General features: G+C 36.3%; 1 protein-coding gene across 6 annotated transcripts in view; it reads right to left on the reverse strand.

Annotated features, from left to right (window-relative positions):
• NTRK2 (neurotrophic receptor tyrosine kinase 2) overlaps positions 1–12,106 on the reverse strand; it is a 194,530-nt gene that overhangs the window by 107,332 nt on the left and 75,092 nt on the right. For 3 of the 6 annotated variants that reach the window (XM_059873527.1, XM_059873524.1, XM_059873523.1), the window contains exon 12: positions 9,348–9,419. The exons of the other annotated variants lie outside the window; for them this stretch is intronic. In XM_059873527.1, the coding sequence (XP_059729510.1) occupies positions 9,348–9,419 (72 nt within the window). The remainder of the gene's footprint in view (positions 1–9,347; positions 9,420–12,106) is intronic. 6 annotated transcript variants of the gene reach the window in all.

The following is a 12,106-nucleotide window of genomic DNA, read 5'->3' on the forward strand; positions in this document are numbered from 1 at the left end:
CAAGAGAAGTTAAATTTCACTGTCAGTAGCAATGACTAATTCAATTGTGTTTTCTTGTTTGTTTCTACCCTGGAAGTAGGTAATCACACATACAGATGCTGAACTTGCTAGCTTTGTACAATCCCACATTTCCAAAAGTGCGCAGCAAAATGCCTTTTCTTTGAAACAGTTATTAAGGTCTCATGTAAGGTGCCAAAAACCCCCAAAGGAATCTGCTAATTCACAGACAAAAATAAGAGTATCAGTTGAAGAAAGCCTTATTTCAGAACAGTAAGCAATTATCTGAAGGCTGTTTAGAAGATATAGGTTAGAAAAGGAGTAATATCATCGGGGTTTTTAGTAGTCTACAATTAAGTCTACTGCATGGGTGCTTCTTTCCTCTTGAATTTCCTAAGTCTTTCAGAACTCTCCTGGAATTTTGCTGTCTTAAATATGGGAGATTGAATATGTTCATGGCAACTTAAGACAAACGATGTGTGCATGAATTTACATAAAAACACATATTTATACCACACTTTTAACACCAGAGCAAATCATTGCAAGGGAGAGGTTTTTTGACTTTTAGATAATTCCTTACCTGGTCTGCTGTAGTCACAGTGAAATCATATTGCTGTGTTTTAAGACACCTCTGAATTTTAATTCGAGAAGTTGTCAACTAATGAACTAATATTTAGTACACAGTACACAGGAAAAACACAGGTACAAACCAGATCTGCTTACAACTCCTGTAAGCTTCACATGATAAGTCATGATGGAGAGCCAGGGGTAGAGGGAAGGTGGTACAACAATTTCAAGGAAGGCAAGCTGATGTGTTGCTGTAAACCACCAGAGATGCTCAGGGAGATGGTTTAGAGGTGGGATTGGTAATGTTAAGTTAAGGATTGGACATGATGATCTTAAAGATATTTTTCAACTGAAGTGATTTTATTATTCTACATTCTTAGTTGCATTTTTGTGTGTATTTTAGTAGCCCTGGTAGCCAACAGTGGCATCTAAAACAACCATTATGGGAGAAACCTCAGACCTGTGACTGAGCAGTCTACAGGAGTCAAGTCCACAAGGGGAAGGGAGTCCTGCAATTCCTATTGAAGGTAGAAAAATTAATCACAATAAAAACATGTTTTAAGGAAAAAATTTATGAACAGAAAGCAGTCAAAAAAAAAAAAAGAAAGAAAGGAAAAAAGGTAAAAGAAAGGGAAAGGTGAAAAAAAATGAGAGTCTACTAACTTTAATCACTAAAACAAGGAAAGAAACCAGGTGCAGTACACAGAAAAAATATATGAATACAAAATAATTGTGGGGAGTGGGGCGGAGTGGGACAATGGAGCAAGGAAACAGGACAAATATAAAGATGCAGAAATAGAACAGAATTTTTCCTTTAAAAAACAAAAGTTCATTTGTATACTGGATCTCTGACTATTTGGAGACATTGAGCTAACAAAGGCAAAATTTTATGGACAGTAGATATTTAGAAGATGATTTCTTGTGTTCTAACTGCCAGCTTCCCATTTCACTTCTCAGAGTTCAAATGGAGTCAGTTAGGCAGGTTGAGGCAAAACTTGATTTTGGCTTGAGTTGCTGCTGAGGTGCAAGATTCTGAGTTTAATATTAGTTTTAAAAGTACCCTGCTGTTATATAAGCTGCCACTCAGACTTGCACAGGAAAGTACACTGAAGAATAAAAATAAAAGAACGTCAAAATGAAAGTGGAAGACAGAAAAAAACTATTCATCTTCTCTGTACAAGGAATGACAGAACTTCATTCATCCTTTAAAGGAACATTATGTATCTGTCTCTCTGAAATGCAAATTTGTCTAAGACAGCAAAGAAAATAATAAGTAGTTTAAAATATGATAACTTTACTTCCAATAGCAGTTCTTCATTCAAAAAGCTTTGAAATCAGCACTGAATTAATTACTAGTTTTTAAACAAACATCATAAAGAATCTGGAGTACACTATTTTGGGAACATCAAATTTAAGCCTAACTGTTTAATAGAAAGAGCAGTTTGAATTATATTATTAATAAGGATCCTGTTGAGCTACAGTGAGGACTTTTTTTAATCCTACTTTCTAGAAGTACTACAGTTGACCATCTCATGAGCTTTGCAGGCCTGTATCTCAGATACTGGATGATCTGTACTGTTCTGAGAGTTTACTCTGACTGGGAGCTGGATAAAATGCCACCAACTAACTGTTCCCAGCTTTTCGATTCATTAGAGAGGATGAAAGGAAAGCATGAAAGGAAAAGTATAACAGCAAACCCCCTACCTTTATACCTACTGCACTGATTTTGAAAGAAGAGCCTTTAAACATGATCCTTTTTAAATGTAAAGAAGCCAATTTTTTTCCATCTTCAACCAGCACACAACAAAAAAACTGAGCAGTCAACAGCACCATAACAGCAACATGCATCAAAACATCTAATTCACATATTTGGGAAAATCATTGTTCTTGAAATAGTCACACATTCATGGACTCAATTTCTACCAATCCCAAAAATATCAATCACACTTCTTCTCACTGGTTATGTTTCCTACAAGCCACCGCCTAAGTCATTTAGGAAGGAAATTGTTACATGATAGTCATCTTCTGAACTTTCTTCACAAAGCAAGATGCTAAAATTTAGTTGCCTAAAATCCTTCTTGCTCCAACAGGACTTCAAATACTATATTTCAATGAGTTGTAATAAACTGGAGGTCTGAAGTCAGTCTTTCTTAGTCATTAACAACCTGACCTACACTCTGTCAGAATAAATAAAATTTTACCATAATGATGACTTAACTGAATACAAAATTAAGTTTTATATACTCACATCCCACTTGCCAATTATGTCTTTACATATGAGTTGCATAAATTTGGAGACCATCTAAACCAAATCATCAAGGGAAAGTACAAGCAGAAGAAGCGCTAAACAACTGAAACTTTCTATGATGTTAAGTCTCATCCCATATTCTCTCTTCATCAAGTGCATAACGTTTATTTTAATACTGCATACGATTTTCATAGGGTTTATTCAGAATATTGTTTGCGGCATTGATCTAAACAAAGCATTTGAATCAAAAATCAATGTACATTTTACTTTTTCTAGTGCAGAGTAAATTGATTCATGGCATGTATCTCTTAATTCTTTTTACATGAACAGTGATTCCTAGGGAGAAAGTTCAAGCTGATGACTGGAAGGGAGGAAGGCAAAGGTAAGATGTAGCTGCATTACCGAAAAAAGCAGGCTAATAAAATTTGTCAGTTTCTCATTTCAAGAAGGAAAGAAAATTAAACAATTTATTCCTAGATTTATTTCCTTCTTGGATCTGAGCCACTGCTTCAAAGAGCAGTAATGGCTAACGCTGTGGCAAAATCAGGACAAAATGTCACCTAATTTTTGTTGAAAAGCAAGAAGAGGCTCCTGAATAACTTTTGCAGAATTGTTATTACACAAGGAAGAATAATGTCTTGTCTTAAAGCAAAGCCAACACAGCAGCAGAAGATAAAATTCTCTGAAGATATACATACATTTTCTTAGGATTTTGTAGTTTTTACATGCACCAGGCTCAATACTGCCTTTTGTTTCAAAGCACATAAATATTCACTACAATTCTTTTCTTTCATCTAAAAATAATTTTTACCTCATGAAGTACTAAGACCATATTTGTAATTCATGTAATTAGGAGCTCTAATGATGAGCATAAATATTACTTTTTTAACCTAAGGATAAAAGCGTGTATAGAAGACAAACAAATCAAATTATTGGAGGCCAGGAATTCACAGAAAATTCTGTATCTGAATTCAACATTAGTCTCTATTTTCTGATCCAATTTTCCTGTAATGAAATTTACGTAGTAAATAGGAAAACTAGGACCAGAAGAGACTAAATAGTCTGACCCATAAAGTTATACAACAAGATAAAGAGTTTTGACCCTCTTATATGCTCCAATTACTTATAACAGGAAGGTAACACAAAATCAGCACAGTATCTTATAAAGATTTCTTTTCCACTATAACTGTCTCTTCCTCTGATGACTAAATTTATGCTCCACAGATAAGGATAGACAGCTTGTAATTTTATGGATGCTTCCACCTGTATTAGATTTCCAAATAAGCATAATAAAATTGTAGTCATCAACGTCAGTATTGCAGCCAGTATTCAAACTATTTAAATGTTTGTTTCATTAATCTAGAAGTTCATGAAATGAGAATGGAGGTCAAACAGAATTATACATACTTAGGTATAGAACCTCATAAAGCTGTTCTCAGTGTAAAAGAAGTTAGAAATAAAAGATGATAAAACTGGACCTTTTTATTCAACATTTTAGAGACCAAAAATATTTTGCATTAACAGAACTCTACACTGTTAACAAGGATCATTTAATATCCTAATCTATTTTTCTTTAGTTTGATCTTGACTTTTGATTTTATTTCCCAGTATGACACATGGGATAGGATGTTCATTTTCCAAGCAGGCAGCAGAAAAGAAAACATTTGTGCTCTGCATTCTTGAAGGAGAAATTATTGTATCTTCCTCAGTGAGAGTCATTAACCTCATGACTTCCAGCGCAACATCCAACAGAAGTTTCCTTTTACAGTACTGCTGCTCATGCTGTAGTTGTTTTGCTTTCTATTGATTAGTCAGTCAAGGACATTGAGAACTGAAGCTCAGTTCCACCATTACTCAGAGACAGCCAGTACATATATTCTACAGAGCTTCTAATTCAGGGACAGTTAAAGGAAAAAAGACAGAGTGTGAAATAAGCAACTGCTCAGAAACTGAAACAGAACCTGGCATTAACAACAGCTCCCCACAGAACCACAGAATATGTGCATTAGTAGAAACCCAACTCACAGGAAAGAGTGCAGCAATTACTATTTGCATACACACTTTAAAAAATGGATATCTGCAGGTTATTTTACACTTCATTTGCATGAAACACTGTATGCCTGAGAGATCAATCAATAAATCAAGGGATGCTTTCTCAAAGCTTCCTGCAAGTATTTAAAAGTCAAAGCTCTTAGGAAAGAAGGCCCTTTACCTTATGACATCCCTAGAATTTGTGTTTAAATGCGCTCATTGGTATGCATGTAAAATACAGAAATGCTACTACACAGCTACAATTTTGACAAGCGTCAGTTTACAGCCACAAGGAGGATCAGAGCACTTGAAAGACACAGCATAATTATGTCTCGCCCCTTTGAAAAAGAGAATCACTGTCACTTTTGAAACCATTCTGTCTCTACCCAAATATTGAAGACAACCCTACCATCCACTTATCTTGAGTACTTCCAAATATTTGGCATTTTCAATATATGACCTTTTAATAAGAGCTGAAAAGAGAGTTTTTATATACAAATTAAGGAAAGAACAGTGTTTGTTACAGTACAATAGGAGTTATGGAACTTTATCACATATGTTCATTTATAATGGGATTATTTTGCTTACTGTTTCCTTACAACAATATTAACACCTTTGATCAATTACCGTCCTCACAGCTGCTATTGAGCAATTCTTCATCTTCCTTGCTATGACACTTTACCTTGTGTCTGTGAAATCTGATCAATTCTTAAAAGGTGCATCTCATAATCACTCAGTGCCTCTAGTAAAACAACTATGGGGTTTCTTTACTTCATTAATTTCAACTGCCTTCCTCTACAGTACTTCCACATGGAAATTAACAATTTTTCCTTAAAAAACCTCATCATTATCATGATTGTGGCCATCAATCAAGATAATGGACTGATAGCAAACAGCCAAGAGCCAAATTCCAGCTAGTCCCATTAATATTATGCTACATGAAGATAAACTCATGATTTCTGTGCATCTCTTCTTCCTCCATCTTCTGCAGACTTCTAAGTCCAGGACCAGAGATCAGTGCCCCATTCTGACATAATCTTGGCTCAAATATTTCACCCCACAAATTCTCTCTTGATTGAAAACTTAAGGTGTAGGTACCAAAGGTGATCAGGCCCACACAGCATGTGTTTTTGAGATGTTGGTTGTGACTGACAAACCTGACAAGGCAACACACTTAGTGGATGAGGGAAGGACTGTGGATGTTATCTGCCTGTACTTTAGTCAAGCCTTTAAAAGCTTTTTCCACAGCAGTCTCCTGGAGAAACTGGCTGCTCATGGCTTGGATGAGCGCACTGTTCTCAGGGTTAAAAAACACCTGGATAGCCGGGCCCACAGAGTGTTGGTGAATGGAGCTACATTCAGCTGGTGGCCAGTCACCTGTGGCTTTCACCAGGAAAAAAGACAAAAGAGTGAAAGAATGTCACTGGCTATCTCTCACCACAAATCCAAAGTCACAGAACAGGAGAGACAACCTTTGAGTTGCCATCCACTGAAGCTTAGCTAAAGCAGTCCTCTGCAGTAACACACGCCCTTTGATGGTGCTGAAGGATGAGGCACAGGATGTTTCCTCCTGAACCTCGAGGCCTGGTTTTACATTCCTGAAAAGTCATCTCAAAATTTTGCATGCACTTGTAGGCAGTTTGAAGAATTCAGGTCCTGCACCTATTTCAAGGCTCCATAAACTTTTCTTTCTCCTTGGATATTACAGTATAATGGAATCCCTTCCCAATACAAAAGATGGAGAATATTTATAAGGAAAAAAACCAGTACTAATTGAAGCAATTTGAATCTTCCAAATCCCATCTACTTGGAGCCATTGTGAAAACCACTTGCACTTACTCCAGTCTAGCCTTGGTTTGTTTTATTCTGTTCTCAGTTTTACATGGACACAAAATGGTCCTCCATTCAAAGAAGCACTCTTCACAGGATATACCAAGAAAAGGAAAGTGGTCTTGGGAAAAGAGGAGTTTCCACTCTTCCTATTTATGAATTCTACCCCTTACAGATCCCTTTTGATGCAACAAACCATGTACATTTAACGTGCTAATTCCGCCTATATTACTGCCAAAAAGCCCCACCTGTAGACCCACACAGTAAAAGTAAACAGTTTTACTAAATGATAATATGTAATTATAAATTTAGTTGACATCAAATAAATGAGACATGAATCTATAGCAGATACCATGTGTAATTGCCATAGCTGCCAGAGCAGGCTATTAGCAAATCAGAGAATAAGAATGTTCTCTTATTTGAAACTGTATTCCTGCAAGTGGAGTGCATGGGTTTACATCCACATCTGGCACACAGGATGTTATATATGTTATATGACTTCGAATTTCTGTCTGAATACTCTTTGTCTGCCAAAGAGTGCCAGCTAGGCTGTTCCTAGTGACACACCAGGAACAGAAATTTCCAAGGTGTTTAAACAGAAATAGAAATATCCTTTCCTTCCTGTGCAAGTGAAACACTAACTCCTGTTCTGTTACCAAGTCAAGTGAAACCACTCTCCAGCATATTACTGTCAGACAACTTTGTAGAGACAGAACCAGGAAAGGAGTATTTCTACAGCTCAATAATAACTGTAACAATCCTGAAGTGAATTTCCCTCTTTCTACACAAAGAATAATTTTGTAAATATATTAAGGTTAACAAAATGCTTGAAATGAATTTGAGATAAACAATATTTCATCTGAAAGAAGAGAGATTGATGCTTTCTGTGGTGACAATTCCCCTGAAGGTGCCATTTAAGAAAAGCATAGTCCTCAGGCTTCACAGTCACACTGACTTTTCAGTCAATAAGTAGGCATACCAATACATCTGACTCTTCTTTGGTCAGGCAAACAGAAGGCCTGCTTTAGGGGTCCAGAAACTAAACGGGTTCCAGCCTGCAACAACTGCAGGTCAGGAGAACATGGAACCTGGCAATGCTTTGGCCATGATGCTGCTGGTGTTGGCCAAGGTGAACTTCTCCACTTCTGCTACAGCCACTGCACAAAGAAACAGCAACAGTGCTAACACCTGCCTTTCTTCCTTTCATAAGACAGGATTCCCATCTCATCCCCATGTCCCCAGCCTCCTTCCAAAAAATAAACTCAAGACTTACAGGGAACAAGGCTAGAATTCAGACACACAAGACCATGTAGAACAGCCATAAAACAAGATCCAAACAGTAGTTAACAAGCCAAATCTCTGGTGTAAATGGTATGTGCAAGACTACTTGCTCCCAGGCCCATGTGCTGAGGTAAAGACTTCAAAGACAAAGAGGTTCAGGGCACAAATTTGCCAGTAAATAAAAATATGCAGGGGTGTATCTTCTTTTATCCACAATTATTTAATCTATATTAATTTACTATTTTGACTATTTTGACCTAAGACAAACATCACTCTCCTATAAAATGTTCCAGCACATTTCAAAGGAGAGCATGTGCCAAGATTTTTTTCAAGTACTTTCAAGTACATTCTTACTTGAGGAATGAGGGAGAAGCGAGTTTTAAACCTGTGGGCACAATCTAGGCCTTTTCCTATGGGCCAGAGAACATACCCTAGTCCCATTGGCTTTGATGGCATTTCAGGTAACCTCAAGGACTGCTGTGCATTGCCCCAGAACCAAGTCAAATTATACCGTATATGCAAACCACGCACTACTGTGACTACTGTCCAGAGAGACCACTTAAGAGATAACACAGAACTAAGTTATTTCTGATTACATGAAGTTAATTGGAAGAGGTGAGTCAGTTATGTGAGACGCATGCTATTATTGCAACTGAATTTATAATTTTCAAAGTGATTGTACCAGTATTTGTTAGTGTAGAGCCTAGGAGTCTGGCGTTTGGCCAATGGTAATTATTTAGGCATATTGCCATGAATTACTATTGATGGAACACAAAGCAATTTTTGACATTCTGTCAGAAAAATGCATTAAAGGTACTTGAGAGCTTTCATGATTTTACTCTTGCCTGGACTGGAAAATAAGATGTTGATTAAAAAAATGTTAAAAAACTTAAAAAAACCCCACCCAAACCACACACAAGCCTAAATTGAAACACAAGATTTGCAACATCTCCCTGGATACACAGCTAGGTTTGCTTACACCAATGGATTTGTAACAGTTGCTTCACAATGTATTTGTAATGAGCAAACCAGGACGGCAACTTACGTTTTCCACATGGTTATTTAGACCATTCCAATTTTTCAAATATTTCAATAGAAAAAAATCCCTTTCAAGTTCTGTTCAAAGCCCTGACATTAATTTCCCAGATTCATAAGGGAACATAATATGCAACATTAATTATTCACAATTTTGACTGCATGTATATTATTTTTTCAAACAAAATGTATGTATCCATGTATACACAAATATACATAACAGGATACATGCATCCTGAAAAAATAACTGAAACATATGTAGTATTTTATAGCGACATCTGTTCTAAGATTAAATAATTAATCAGGTATATTTAATAACATTCTTTACAGGTTAGTCTGAATAGCTTTATTATCTCACCTTCATTGTCGCAGTCTTGCAATGAAAGCCATATTTGATCTACCAGACCAACTCCTTTTACTTCACCATGAACTGGAATGGAATGCATTACCATTAATGCAATTAATGTCAAGAGTTTGCAAATGTCAATTCGGTTTGCAATTGCCAATGCTCGTTTTTAAGTTTATATTTCTTCATCAATTGCTTTATTTTTCTTTCTACACTGCAGAAGAAAACATCCATTGTGATACTTTTAGATTGTTCTCATTTCACAATTTTGACCCATAACCATCATGAGAAAGACTCTCATTATTGGTATTTTTTGGACTGGATTCTACCAGACATAAATTGCACATGTGTTTTATTGCTATCGAAGCACACATCACTTAAAAATATTTATTAAAAATTGCAAGATCATGCTTTATGATAAGGAGTGAGGAGATATTCTTCAGTCACTGGTCAAATTCTTCTTGGTGTATATTCTTGGCCCGCAAGGACAAACTTGTGGTAATAGTCTGCACAAAAGTACTAATAGTCTGCACAAAAGTCAGAGTCAAGGCTTGGTCATACTGCATGAAGCATTTTTTTACTTGGTGGTCATGGTTTTGTCCAGGACGTTTGCTTTTGATGGTTATCACACAGAGGCAAACCCTTTCCTACCTAACGCTGAAACAGCTTGTTCAGCACCCGGTGCTACTCCTCGTGCCCAGTACTGAAAGTAACCTATAACCACATTGTCCTGCCTAAAGCTTCTGCAAGTGCCCCTCTGTTGTGCCAGAGACCCTCGCTCAAGGCAGGAGGTACCCATGCAGCTAAACAACAGGTATCCACATCTCCCTCTGCTCTACTCCAAGGTACCTCAGCATGTGGCTGAGATCACATAAATGTGGAGAGAAGAATTGCAAATTCAGTGCTGAGTCTTCTTTGAAACATGAAAAAATATTAACTTCACATGCAAAGGCAGCAGATCTGTAGCCAGCAGACCTGGATATAGGTTAATAATTCAATGTAGGGGCAAACATCTAAAAATGAAAAATATATAAAACCAAATTCCAGCCAAATGGCAAGGCTCAATTTAAATAATCTATTTAAATTACACCACTTGAAAATTTGTGTAACTGCACATATATATATATATATATATATATGTACATACAAACTCCCTCCAACATATTTCATATGAGTCACTGAAGAGCTTTTTCCTTGGAAATTACATTAACACAAAAAAAAAAAAAAAAAAAAAACCAGCAATAGAAATAGATTTTCTATTAGTAGCATTTTATGAACACCGTAAAATCAATAGGATATATAAAGAATTGATTTAGGCCATATTAAATATTATGTCAGTAGAATGAGCAAAGTGAACTGTTATTCTTTGACTGATTCAGGATTATGACCAACACCAAATTTGGATCCATCATGTTCAACAAGCGAGATTAATTTCATAATATTCTATAATAAAGCTGAACTCCAGAAGCTTGCTCCTGGAATTATTATGATAACTCTGAACTCTGACATGACTTTTGACCTTTATCGTGTCCAGATTTTCCTAAAAGGCAGGAAAAGGAAGAGATGATGGTCTGAATGCTATTTATTATTTTTCAGCCGACACAAAAATTATAATAGACCAAACTTTTCAGCTCCTGCAAATGCATTCAGCTCATTCTGCTCAAGTTAACAGATCTTAAATATCACTTTAAAGTCTCAGAATATAATTTTCAAAAAGCAGACACTGTAAGGCAGTATGATGTCTTTGTGAAAACTGAAGCATTTAAGGAAAGATACACAACCTTGCTTGCTTCTTGACAAAGCATCAAAACTCTATTTTGGCAGCCTATTTAGGAAGAGAATGCTTGGCTGAGAGAATACTCCAACAGAATTCTAAACAGAAGATATTAAAATATTTTTCTGTATTTCTGACTGATTATGATATTTCTCAAAACAGGAAAGATATTTTACAGGGACAAATATTTCCACTGCCATTAAAAGAGCATTGTTTCCTTTGCTGCCACTAAAATACTGGATATGGTACTCCCCTTAGGATTTACAGTATAACTTCAGGAAGTGAGGTTAGTTAATGAGCATGTAACATGCTTACTTATCCTACATTGAACTTAATTCTAAATAAGGGAAAAGAAATGTATCAAAAATCTAGGGAAAAAAAAGGCAGAGAGAAACCATATTAATATTTTTAAAAATATATATTTCACTTGCAGCTCTGGAAAACAAACTACCAAAACACATTAAGAAGTATCATTGCCCATGCAATGGAAACAACCTTTCCCTTACAAAGACAGAAAATTTTCTCAAACTCAACTCTATTTTACAAATCTTGCAAAATCAAATAATTGATAAATAAAGCTGCTTAACAGCTTTCCTGTTCATAATGCAACCACAGTATTACTGGAGATAGGATGGCAGGGGAAAAGCCCCTTTCATGCCTGACATGACACTATTCACAAAAACAGCACCCTTGTAGTTGGCTCAGAGCAGAGCCCTCTCCAGTAATAATGGGACTTTCTGTCCAAGTCCAACTATGCTAAGAGTTATTGATGACAATCTCAAATAAAACAGTAATTAAATCTTCCAAAACACTCCTATGACTGGACAAGGGTTGTGAGAAGGACAGACACCAAACAGCAGCTCTGACCTTGAAAGAAAACTATTGATTGGATTTTGCCTTGTGAAAGGAAGGAGGGAAAACTGAAACCAACCATTCTGAATCATTAATGAGCTCCCACAGAATGGTCCTAACTCCAGTTTTTTACATATCCATCTGC

This window comes from Haemorhous mexicanus, chromosome Z (assembly GCF_027477595.1).
Source record: "Haemorhous mexicanus isolate bHaeMex1 chromosome Z, bHaeMex1.pri, whole genome shotgun sequence".
Classification (NCBI taxonomy): domain Eukaryota; kingdom Metazoa; phylum Chordata; class Aves; order Passeriformes; family Fringillidae; genus Haemorhous; species Haemorhous mexicanus.